The sequence below is a fragment of the Dermacentor albipictus genome, chromosome 7 (assembly GCF_038994185.2).
Source record: "Dermacentor albipictus isolate Rhodes 1998 colony chromosome 7, USDA_Dalb.pri_finalv2, whole genome shotgun sequence".
In the NCBI taxonomy this organism is placed as follows: Eukaryota; Metazoa; Arthropoda; class Arachnida; order Ixodida; family Ixodidae; genus Dermacentor; species Dermacentor albipictus.
This window is the reverse complement of record NC_091827.1, coordinates 28,325,315-28,337,094: the sequence shown is the minus strand read 5'-3', so window position 1 is coordinate 28,337,094 and position 11,780 is coordinate 28,325,315. Positions and strand designations below refer to the sequence as shown.

Sequence of the window (11,780 nt, the reverse complement as noted above, 5' to 3'; positions counted from 1 at the left end):
TAATTTCGCTTTTGTTTGGCGCTGCCAGGTGGCAGCACCAGATGTTGCGGCAGAAAGTGGCTCTCTTTCTTTCGCATGCTTTCATCATCACCTCAGCGCACGATTGTCAGTGTTTAAAAATTTTTTTTTGGTATGCGGTTTTATATAAGTGCGGACGTAAGCAAAGTCTCTACATGACCGTTGCACTGCGGCGAAGTGGCGGAAAATTCAAACTCTAATTTGGTCAATAAAAGTTTGACGAAGCGGCTCGTAAAAGAGCTCAGTGTTTCATGCAAGCTGGCGCACTTTTCTACGTCCAGCCTATCCTTGACAAAGCGTGTGAGTGTCAGTTCACTATGGCTACGTGGCTACACTCCACCTACAGGTCGTGAGATGTTTCTTGGTACCGTCAACGCGCCGAATAACGTCGTGTGCGTGCATATGCGCGCGCGCGTGTGTGTGTGTGGGAGGTGGGGGGACAGGCCTACATGACTAAATACGATTCTACGCGACGGTCGGCTTCGTCACAACGCTCACAGGCCACAGAAGTTGTGTTTTTGATGCTTAGTTTTCCTTTACTTTATTGACGATGAAAAGGCCAACTTCAAGCAATGTCGTGAAGCCAACTCCCGCAGCGGTGACCGAGTGGTAGAGATGCGGATTAGGCTGCCGGAAACCCACCGCTTTTCTTTTTCTTCTTCTTCTTTCTTTTCTAATGGGTAGAGATGTTCTCTGGCCTGACGCTCGGTTCTCGGGGGGGGGGGGGGGGGGGGAGCGTGTTCGCATCACGAAAGGGGGCCCAATAGAGATTTCCGAGTTGTCTCTGGGAACCTTTTGTCCAACCACAAAACACCTTGTTGAAGAGCATCCGCCGTGGCTGTGGAAGGCAAGTTCTGCCACCGGGTACCTACCAATTACCTACCGTCTTTTGACACTGTAACAATGCTTATGAATCTGTATATATAAATCCCTTGACTGCGTTCCACCATACTGGAGTCAGGGGATAGCGGGCCCCTCCTTTCTTTTCTTTTTTTTCTCGCGCGTTTTTGCTGAGTGACGCACTTCCGGTGTCGTTCTAGCACGCGAGCTGTTGCGTTTGTCTCGTTTCGCGCAGCGGACGATTTTGCACGCTCTGTACGAAAACACCTGACTAGCGGTATAACTCAGTGACACAATCTCGAGCACTGAGGCAGGCGCGAGAGGATGGAAGAGCATGATCGCTGCGTTGGAACACCGTAGAAAATGACATAGTTTCGTTCTCTGCGCGCGCGACTGCATGACGTGGGAACGAGCAGACGAAGCAGAAGTGCATTTCTGACGCAGCGGTACGAAGTAAAACAGAAACAAGCAGATATTTGATTTGTATGTTTTATTATTTCTCTGAACTTTAATTCGTCAATTGAAGCAACAGATTAAACACACAATTGATGTTTCCTTGAATAATTCTTGAAGTCACGTGTCACTATGGGCGACGTCGCAGCACTACCATGGTTACGTAGGTGCACTTGCGTGATATGCACTGCGCTCGTCAGCTCTAAATGGCCAGACCTGGTGAGGGGCCCTTTAGGCGCACCAGTACGAATGCTCCGTAACTGTTCCTGGGCACTGTAATAAACATTTTGTTGATTGATTGATTGATTGATTGATTGATTGATTGATTGATTGATTGATTAAGTATTGATATTTGTATCTCGAAACGATGTGCAATTTATTATTGACGCGGGTACTCAATGATCTTGTTTCATTGTACAAGCATTTCCTGCACAATGATTTGTTATTAGGCTCTTTTTTACTTTCATTCCAGTAATTGTTTGTTGATTTATCATCTTTTCAGTTAAGACGCCTGTCTTCAGTTCAGTTCTTCGGTTTATTTCAGTTTTCAGTTTTTAATATTCTTCAGTTTATTTTGCTCATGTGCTGTTTTCCAATGTTTGGGCGTGAAGATGCTGTCAAACCTTGTAGAGGACCTCCTGTCTGTGCCCATCAACTGTCATTGGTGATGAAATAATTTCATTGATTGATGAATTGACTGACTGATTGATCCAAGTGTGTAGCGGCTAGTATATTTGATGCAGGTGGTCACGTGATATGTTACGACGGACGCAGGCGTACAAGACCAGCCAGGGCATGCAGTGATTGTTTCAGTGGTGGCTTGGACGTTCAACCGGTGGCCTGTCACGGAATGACAGCAAATTTCTTGCATCATAATCCTGTTGCGTGAATTGCTCGGTGATATTTTTGTTTCTGACCTATCATCAGATGGGTCCTGCCTCTGGTGGCCAAATACGACTTGCGCTGTTTTGATGTCATGACTCCTCTCGGGCGTTGAAACATGCTATATACGGGGGCGAATCAGAGAGTCTTTGCCCCTACTTTTTCTTAGCCAAAATAAGGTACATACAGGTAATTCCAGTATATACCTACTATTCTGCGTACCTTACAGTATTTTTCCCACATAGTTCCCACACCGGTTCAAACATTTGTCCCATCGCAGCACTAAATTAGCGATGCCCCAGATGTCATTCAGCGACGCACGCAGTCTCCCCGAACGCTCATTGTCACTGCAAGTCTTCACGGCCCTTTTGCGAACGCACAACGCCACCACCTCACACTTCTCGAAGCGAGACTCCTTTTCCCCATACGTGGGCTGCATTTCCCTGTGGATTTCGATGGGCGTTCGTCCCCTGCTCCACAGAAAACGAATCACACTTCGTTGCTCGTACGCCGTGGACATGTGAAGCACGACCGCCATTTTCAAGAACTGACAGAAGCGCCGTGCCGCGGAGCTACCGGCAAATAAGGCCGGGCCGGTTCAAGAAAGGTCCACCACTAGGAAGGGATATGTTGACTTCGCACTTACCGCCGTAATTTGGTTAAAAACTAAGGGTCAGAGACTTTCTGATTCGCACTCCTACATTGTCTTTGTCATTTACTGCTCATTATCAGTTTGCATTTTGTAATAAAATCGTGCATAAGACGTCTTTATTTATGGAAGTATTCACAAGATATCTAACAATTGTTTCATATGTCTGAATATTGAAGTTGGACTTTAGTTCTATTTTCATCGAAGAACCAACCTACTGCCGCAAAAGAAATAATTATAACAAAACGAAAATGAGACATTGCTTTGTCTGCCTCATTTGATATGTGGGGGGGGGGGGGGGGTCCCTTTAGGGCCACCTTTATGTAAATGCAAATGTATGCCAACGGCGGCTGCGCGAGGCATCACGGTGCACCGCCGCCGTTGAAGTGTTGTTTTTCGGCGGCCGCCTGGCAGGAGGAACCGCAATACAGCGGATAGCAGCGGCGTGTCGGCACGCCCGCGAAATCGATCGATGTGTGCACAAGTGCGAGGAGCGGCAAAAGGACCTGGCAATTTGTTTGCCGCGTGCTAACTCCGGCAATCGCAAACGAGGTTGTGGGCGATGACGGCTTGTCTTCGAGAAGTCACTCCATCGTGCTTCAAAGTGGCGTGCCGCAATTCGCGGGGTGAAACTACGATATTTGTCTCGGTTCTTTATTCTGGTACCGGGAGGGGGAATGAACGAGGAGGAGGAGTTTCTTTTTTTCTTTTTTTTCTTTTTGCTCTCGGTGTGATAAGTGAGCACTACATGTTGGTTTCAGTTGTTGAGTTTTGTTTTTATTGTTCCTGTTTCATTTCTTTGGTCGATTTTCATGTACTTCATGTCACAAATGTAATTCGTTCTTAGTTGCGCATTTCTCGCGATACAGAATACTCTTGTTTCAAATGTTTTCATCTTGATGCACTGTTGCCAGTGCTTTTCGCTGATATATAATTGAAAGTTTTGTCGACAGGCAATGTAGGAATTCTTATGGATGTTGGGTGAGATGTTTTGGGGAGGGGGGGACGGAAGGGGGTTGACACTCTGTCAGGCATTAATTGCCTATATGTCTGCCTCCTAGGCAACTGTTTTCTGATGCCTAAATAAAATACTTTGACTTCGAGGTGGTGGTGGTGGCGGCCGTTGTCGTCGTATCACGGGTCTAAGAGACAACAGCAAAAAAGAAATGTAAGTCTAAAACGCCGCTGCACAACAGACGCACAAGAAGAGAAAGAATAAATTTGTTTACATTTCTATTCTGGGGTTTTACGTGCCAAAACCACGATTTCATTATGAGGCACGCCGTAGTAGGGTGTGTACACCGGATTAATAATTTTTTACCAACAGCGGATCTTTAACGTGCCCCCAACCACGGCCGCCCGTGCCCCAACGCACATGGACAAGGGCGCTGTTTGCATTTCGACTCCATCGAAATGCGACCGCCGGGATTCGATCCCGCGACCTCGTGTTCAGCGGCACGACAACATAGCGCTGATCCACCGCGGCTAAGCTTAATACGTCTGCAGGTGCATTAGCGTGATGTGCGCACATCTGAATCTGGCTTTTCTTTTAATTTCCTCCCTTGTTCATCGACTATACAATGTTTTTTAATGTACAAGGCCAAGTTATTGGGCTATATAGCTTTGTCTTCCTGTGCGACAACGATTACCGCCTTACTAGCTGTTTGTAATGCTTTTTCTAACCTCCCAATGCTTCTCCGAACCGGGTTGCCAGAGCTATTATCCATGTTCGCAGGGTCAGCCGACACATGCACATGTAATCTCTCTCTCTCTCTCACACACACACACACACGCACACACGTCAGGAACAGCACCCGTGCGTGATCGTGCCCTCCTCCGCTTCTTCCCCTCACAAACACGTCCGTCAAGTATTCTGTTTTTTTTTTTCTTTATCGACGTGAGTCAAAACAAGCTTCACAAGCCTCTGAGACGAGACCCGGTTTACCCACCGAACGTCAGCAACATCCGTCGCTGCTGGAGCGGCGTCTAAATCCAAGCGGCCTAAGGCTGTCAAATCCCATTAGCCCCGTAGCGTAGCAACGGAGTCTATACGGGATTAAACGCACCCCTACACTGACGGACCCGAACTCAAACCCCGACGGGGGCGTATGAGATCCTCGGACAGCTTGGCACTTCAGCGCTCGCCGGGAAGCCCACGGAGCTTTACGACTCATTGACTGCTTCGAGAGGTCAAGAAAGAAAATAAACCTACACAGCGGCTTGCGTATTCAATTCAAGCGATTGCAGCTCGCGAGGTATACGTTTCACGTCGCCAGTCGCGTTCTTCGTTTCATCCGGAATCGGCGTGGCCTTTCCTCCCAACTTTTCGTCCGTCGTTTTTTGCTCGACGCGCAGTTGGTCTTGGAACGATTGTCGCATCGTCGCACCGTCACACCGTTGTGAATGAATGAAGACATCTGTACGCTTGGCACCAACGAACAAGCCCGTCTTCAGAGGTCAGTCCTGTGTCTAAAAACAAGAAGCTGTGAAGACATTTGAGTTTCCGGTGCTGGTTGTGAAGTAAGTCAGGATGTGTATACCTTCAAGTTGAAAAATGAAGACAGCTCGTTCTGATTCGTCACTATATATGGCAGCAAGAAACGTGGTCAGATGTGAAGCGATTGGCGTTGATTCCGGTTTATAAGTTCATCTTCTGTGCACGAACACAAAGAGAGCGTGTACCGTTGGCCGCAGAAAGCCTTGGTCAGCCATCGTGTTCGTGTCCTGTTTCCTATTGATACGGCAGATGCCATGAAGATGTGTGAATCATGAAGCTGCCTACGCTATTGACTTGGGATTCCCCAAGACCAGTGTCGTGTCCAAATGCCACGACACCATAGGCCTGTGGCTCACTGTTAAGCATCAGCGCGGGGACTGCTATATTGAAACAAGGTGATCCTTCTCTTTACAAAAATCGTCGTGACAGCAAAAAAAAAAATAAATAAAAATTCAGGCAGACGGGCGAAGTGAGCGGTGTTTGGGCATGTCGTGAGTGAATTATCAACGCTGCCATGTGAAAGTGCTGTGTAATGGTTCAGTGAATGACGTCATTAAGTTATCATGCTGTTTTGTCATCTCGTACCTGTTGCACGTCCTGTTGAAGCGAGAAAGAACATCATTCTGTGCTTGTCCCAGAACACCTAGCCCGAAGTGTTCACTGACAGCGACGACGTTCGACCCCTGATGTGCCTGGCTGCGAAGAACCCGCTTAATTGGTGACATTATTTGCTGGCGTATATATTTCTTTCTGAGGCAAGGCGATGGCCTAATCTTTAATTTTCACTCATACCAAGCGAGAAATATGAACGCAAATCGAGTGGTGTTTATATTTGTCGAGAAAAGACTGTGAACTTCTCTGGTAGAAAGTGTGCTGCTTTAGCATTTTTGCACTTTTTCCGCCACCTGAGGCATGATGGACTAGTTTTCGAAGGATTCGCGCGGAACAATGTCAGAACGTGAAACGATTTTACTAATGTGTGTTTTACTTATTGCGGTCACTGTACACTATGGTTGATTTGGATTTATTTTTTCTATTCGTAAAAATTGCACGTAACGAGGCTGTGTGGATGCCGTTCGCCAAAAAACGAAGTTTCCGAATAAGAGAACGTCGGTGCTAATTCAAAACTGTAGGAACTGAATATGTGTTTTTACTTTAAGATTACGGCGGATTTCTGTATACATTCGCAATGTCATGTGACACGGGGTGACTCGTAAATCGGAGCTACTTCATTGTGAGTCCTCAAACATTCCATATCGTGATCGAGCTTAAAGAAAATTCTTAATATTGAACAAAAAAATAAAGATGACAGAATTGTATTCAAAAACGATACCGAAGGGGAAATATAAAATGTTCCATCATTTAGAGAATTTGACAGTTTCAAAAGCGCTGTACAAATAACACTTCATCAACGCGAGGGGTCAAGAGTCATCTAATGCGTTCGTCTTCTACGTTATCCGCCAATATTCAAACATGGTGTGAGGATGACAGCATCGTGTTCAACGACACGTTAGGGAATAATAAGCCTATGTCGCTGGAAGTAGCACTCATGTGCAGGCGAGGGGCCCTATGGCCTGTACAAGGCCGGCGGCATCTTGTCCTCGCTCTTTTATCCCTAACAGTAGTGGCAGGGCTCTTAGCTTTCCTTAATAGTTCGCTGGAGGATGATGGCGTGATGCCTGTTTCGGATGCACCGAGCATGGTGCGAATACGTTCGCGATACCTCCTCAGGCCCAGGACTCGAGAAACGCGCCCACAGCTTTCCGCAGTTCAAACTTGGAGCAGCGACCTGTGGGACACCGTCTTCGTCACCAAGACACATCCCACCGTGGCGCCGGGTCAGAACGTCTTCCTGGTCGTCGTGATAGCGTCTGCGCCTTCTAACACGCGTCGACGGAACGCCATCAGGTCGACGTGGGGTCGACGTACCGCGGAGTCCAGCAGGTTCGACCGCAACACGTCCACGACCCTCTTGCCGGTATTCCTGGTCGGCGAATGCGAAGACTCCTCTCAAAGGCGTCTGATACACAAGGAGGCTAAGGAGTTCGGCGACATGCTGGTCGGCGCCTACTTGGACACCTACCGAAACCTGACGCTCAAGACGATCCACGGCCTCCTCTGGGTCGCCGATCACCTCAGGCCCAGCTTCGTCCTCAAGACGGACGACGACTGCTTCGTCAACGTCGCCGTACTGCTCGACGTCCTGGCGGAAACCGTGGTCCTTCAGTCGGAACCCGTCGGAACGGGCATCGTGAGGGAGACCTCGGGGAGCGAGTTGCCTCCGGGCGACGGGGCCGCCATTGAGCAGACGTCATCGTCTTCTTCGAGTCCCTGGAGTGCCAGGCGTGCCGTTGTCCCCAGAGTACCGTCCCCTCTGTACGTCGGCAACATCAGATGGAACAACGAGGTCGTCAGGAACCCCAGGAGCCGATGGTTCGTCTCCGAAAGGGACTACGCCAGGGCTCAATACCCGCCGTACGGAAGCGGAGCTGGCTACGTCCTGGACGCCCGAGCTCTCGACGTTCTCGCCAGGAAAGTGCGTCGAGTGAGACCCTTCGCGAACGAAGACGCCTACGTCGGGACGGTGCTCGGCGAGGCTGGCGTGAGACCGGTGCAGAGCTACCGGTTCGTGTCTCAGCCGTCCGGCCTGTGGACGTGCAACTTCCTCTACGTCGTGGTCATCCACGGTGTGTCTCACGACGATCACCGTAAGCTCCTCGACAAGGTGAGGGCCGCTAGGGAGCAGTGTCGCGACGTGGAACGCGACGTCGGTTGGGACTGAGACGACACTCAACGGTTGTAGAAGAACGAATGGCGATACTATAACATGCAAGTGTGTGATAGTTTGTGCTTGCGTTTTTGTTGTCAAATGACATGAGTGCTAAAAGGAGACCGCGGACAAAAAATCAATGACACGCACACTGGCGTGCAGAAGTAGTTGCAGGTATGTTGTATACGTATCCTGCTCAGCGTTAGCTTCTTGACAATGACATTGTTGTAGATAGGAGTCTGAAGGTTTGGTTCCTGTGCGGTTTTAAGTTTGAAGGGCTGCTGGAGACAGCTTGCTTCTGAGAGCGGGGATGTTGAGAATGAGAAAAATGTGTACGTTACGGTCCCTCGAACGAGTGCACGTCTGTCCGTGGCCAAAGTACTTTTGTCGTCAGGCGACACATACAGAAGTGAACAAAAATATACGATATTTTGCATCCGTGTCTTTCGAGCTGAAGTGCTCAGAATGTTAGCGCTGGGCTACGCCGGACCGCTAACCTAGAGCAGTATGGTCTCTTGAACCGGCAATGCCATCTAGCTCAACTTATTCACACCGCATGGCACACCCACCGTGCTCATATAGTTTGCGTACTTCCAAAGTGTATCACAATAAACCGTATATGTCATCCAATATATGTGAAAATACGTGCGCGCTGGTGAGAAGTTTTGGTAGCTGGAGAGGTTAGCCGAGCAAAAGGCTTGGCATGCTGCTGCATGTTTCTACAAGCTAAACGTTGCTACAGGCCGTTGTGGCTTTTCCAAGGGACATTGAACTCTGTATGATACTCTGAGGAGGTCTTCACGCTTTTAGCTGGGTTTTAGTTCAGGAACATGAATATATATTACATATTGGCACACGCACGTGTGGAAGAAGAACGCCTAAAGATTAGTGGTCAAGTAATCAATCTCTACATAGCTTATGCGGCTTCACAGACGGACTCGCAAAGCACGTGTCACGGAATGTGTCGTGTTTCTTTTTCGTCCCGACTGTTTTCTGCACCGGCGTTCGCCGTTGGCATTAAATAGCAACTTGCCCAGCATTCTGTACACTTCTAAGAAAGGAAAACGTAATTGAAGAATGCCAAGTGATATGGCGTCCAAACGAGGCAGAATTTTCACAAGAAGACGGATACACGAAGGGATCAAATGTGCGTTGTCGAACAAGGAATGTCGCAGGCCACATGGTTTCGACAAGGGCACTTATCCTCCGCTCATCGAATCACTGGCTCCTGCCTCTGACAATCCTTGTTGGACTACAGTTGATCGCAAAGAATAAGGTGGGCCGTGTATAGTACATATATAAAGCTTTATTTGCTCTCCCTGTCGACAGTGTCGCAGGATGCATCTTCACTTTCCTTTATTAAGAGTGCTTCCTAACTTGCGTAGCGTAGAAACAGCGGCGCTAAAGTTAGGCTTCGCTGCCAGCTAGGACCCATGTCGCGGTTCGACGATGTTCTTGTCGAGATGGAGGGGCAGGTCTCCGCGACGCTGGCTGCCGAAGAACGCGTCGACGACCTTCAGGCTGCTGTCCAAGGTGTTGTCGGCGTCCTGCTTGCTGCCCAGCCGGAGGTTCACTTCGGCCAAGTCCAGAACTCTTAGCTGACCTGCGTGCAGTGAGACGATTGGACGAACTGCGTGTGTGCATACAAACTCCGCACAAACCCATATATGCACGCAAGAGCTGACGTCACGCACTGTTGAGTTCGTGCCGTGCCGTAGTTCGTGCCTTGCCGCAGGTGGGGAACGATCCCACAACCAAAGTTGCGGGATCGTTCCTCACCTGCGGCAAGTTGTTTGTTCATCACCTTTCATTTCCATCAACTTATCGTTTCTCTATTTCATTTATTAAACACAAGTAATTTCCACTGTGTTGTCCTTGGTGTCGGTGTTTGTTGGCTTCTTGTGATATGACTAATAAAAATAGGGCCCCTCGGTTAACCCCCCTTCTTCTATGGGTGAAATGTGTCTCCCTCCCCTCCCCCCCCCCAAAAATACAGTCGTACAGCTTTTTATATATAAAGACTTACCCGAGTTGCTGACTTCTTCAGCGATGATTAGTCCTTCTCGAAGAGTGAGACCTCCCATGACTGTGTAAGGAACAATAAAATAAAATTAAAGGAAAGCAGTGTGCTTTGTCCGCGGGCATATCCAAAGTTCGGGGCCCCGGGGTCGCGGGCAACCCCCCTGATTAGCGCTACCCGTCTCCTTGCGCTCTCTCTCTCTCTCTCCGTCTCTCTTTCCTACTCCCGCCGTCTGCAGCCACTATATGCGTCTACAAAGAGGTGTTCTGCGAGCAGAGTGCTAGCGAACGACATCGGCGCTTCGAATTTATACGCGAGATAGTCCGCAGAGTGACTGGAACCGGTGCTACAAGTTTACAGTCAATGTTTCGGAAGCCATGGTGTTAACGGTCTTGCGTGGTTTAGCTCTCCTGAATTCAAGGCGGGTATGCTTAGCATTACACAGCAAGCATTGGGGTTTATATATTGCATATTCGTATGAAATGACCATCACTTCGTGCGTACGACATACGTCTGTTCTGAGTTTTTCTTTAACATGCACAAGAGGCAGCGTAAAACTGTCCTATACTTCCTCAAGGTTTTTGCTACACTCTAAAAAAAGAGTTTGCACACTTTGGGGATTCTCTTGTCCCCATACAATAATATTCATCTCTCTAGAGTGCCTTGCCTTTATTCTTTGTTGCGGACCCGGTACTTTCAGCTTGCGAACGGCATGCGCATTATCAATGTGACATAGCATTATCGACAGGCAAGTGTAGCGAGCGCAGGGTTACCAGGGAAGGAAACTTAAGTGAGACTTTGACCTTTGTTGTATATGGGGACAAGTTACGCTACGAATAGTTTTCTTTAGAGCGTACGTCCTTTCTACTCCCACTCTTGTTCTAGTACCGGCACTTCTGGCGTACATGACTTGGCACGTTGTGCGCTAGGTATGGAAGTGCACAAAAGCCAAACATTTCGATTTTTTTAAATGTTTTGATGCGTGATCCCTCAATGATGCTATACTCTGGATCAGCTCCTGGATGACTATATACATGGGTCAGCTAGGCGCGATGTGATTGGGCTCAGTGCTGCTTAATAAAAAAAAAATTGCGGTGATGGCGGTCTCCGGTGTTCCGTAAACTTGTAACACGTTTATAGACAAGGGGGCCCTCGACTGACCCACCATTTTACGTACAAAGGAACATCTCGCCTGCGAGGATCCCGTTTGCCAGAACTCCACAGCCAACGACGTATAGATATACCAGATTCCGCCTCACATATGGCGGCGTCTAGCACTGTAGGAGCGGACTAAAAAATGGTTCTTCCTTTTTTGTCTCCATCACTTCGCGTACTATCTCGTAACGCATAACGTAACGCATAACGCAACGCATAACGCAGATAAACACCTTGGATAGCGAATTACATAGTACGCGCTCGCGTTTTCAGTGAACGATGTATGAGCACTCACCGGGCGTTCCCGTGCTCGGCGCCACCAACTTGTCGAGAGAGTCGATGTCGTAGCTGACGTGAAGCGATTTCGTGCCTCTGTTAAAAGGAAAGTATTTAAAAAAAAGGCAGTGAACGAGCGAGTGGTACCAACCGTTAAATGTTGTCAACAATACCACGTGCAGAACCGAACGACTGTAAGCGGTACATCAGATTCTTCGTA

General features: G+C 48.4%; 2 protein-coding genes across 2 annotated transcripts in view; one reads left to right on the top strand and one right to left on the bottom strand.

The window, feature by feature from the left end:
* Positions 1-7,014: 7,014 nt before the first annotated feature.
* Positions 7,015-8,121, top strand: LOC135917454 (beta-1,3-galactosyltransferase 4-like). The gene has a single exon (XM_065451015.2). The coding sequence runs from the start codon at positions 7,015-7,017 to the stop codon at positions 8,119-8,121; it is 1,107 nt and encodes a 368-aa protein (XP_065307087.1).
* Positions 8,122-9,397: 1,276 nt separating this feature from the next.
* Positions 9,398-11,780, bottom strand: part of LOC135917412 (arginase, hepatic-like) — a 28,065-nt gene continuing 25,682 nt past the window's right edge. Inside the window, exons 8-10 of the mRNA XM_065450984.1 lie at positions 11,580-11,656; positions 10,136-10,195; positions 9,398-9,712 (exon numbers count right to left, since the gene is read on the bottom strand). Coding sequence (XP_065307056.1) covers positions 9,534-9,712; positions 10,136-10,195; positions 11,580-11,656 — 316 coding nt within the window. The 3' untranslated portion in view covers positions 9,398-9,533. The remainder of the gene's footprint in view (positions 9,713-10,135; positions 10,196-11,579; positions 11,657-11,780) is intronic.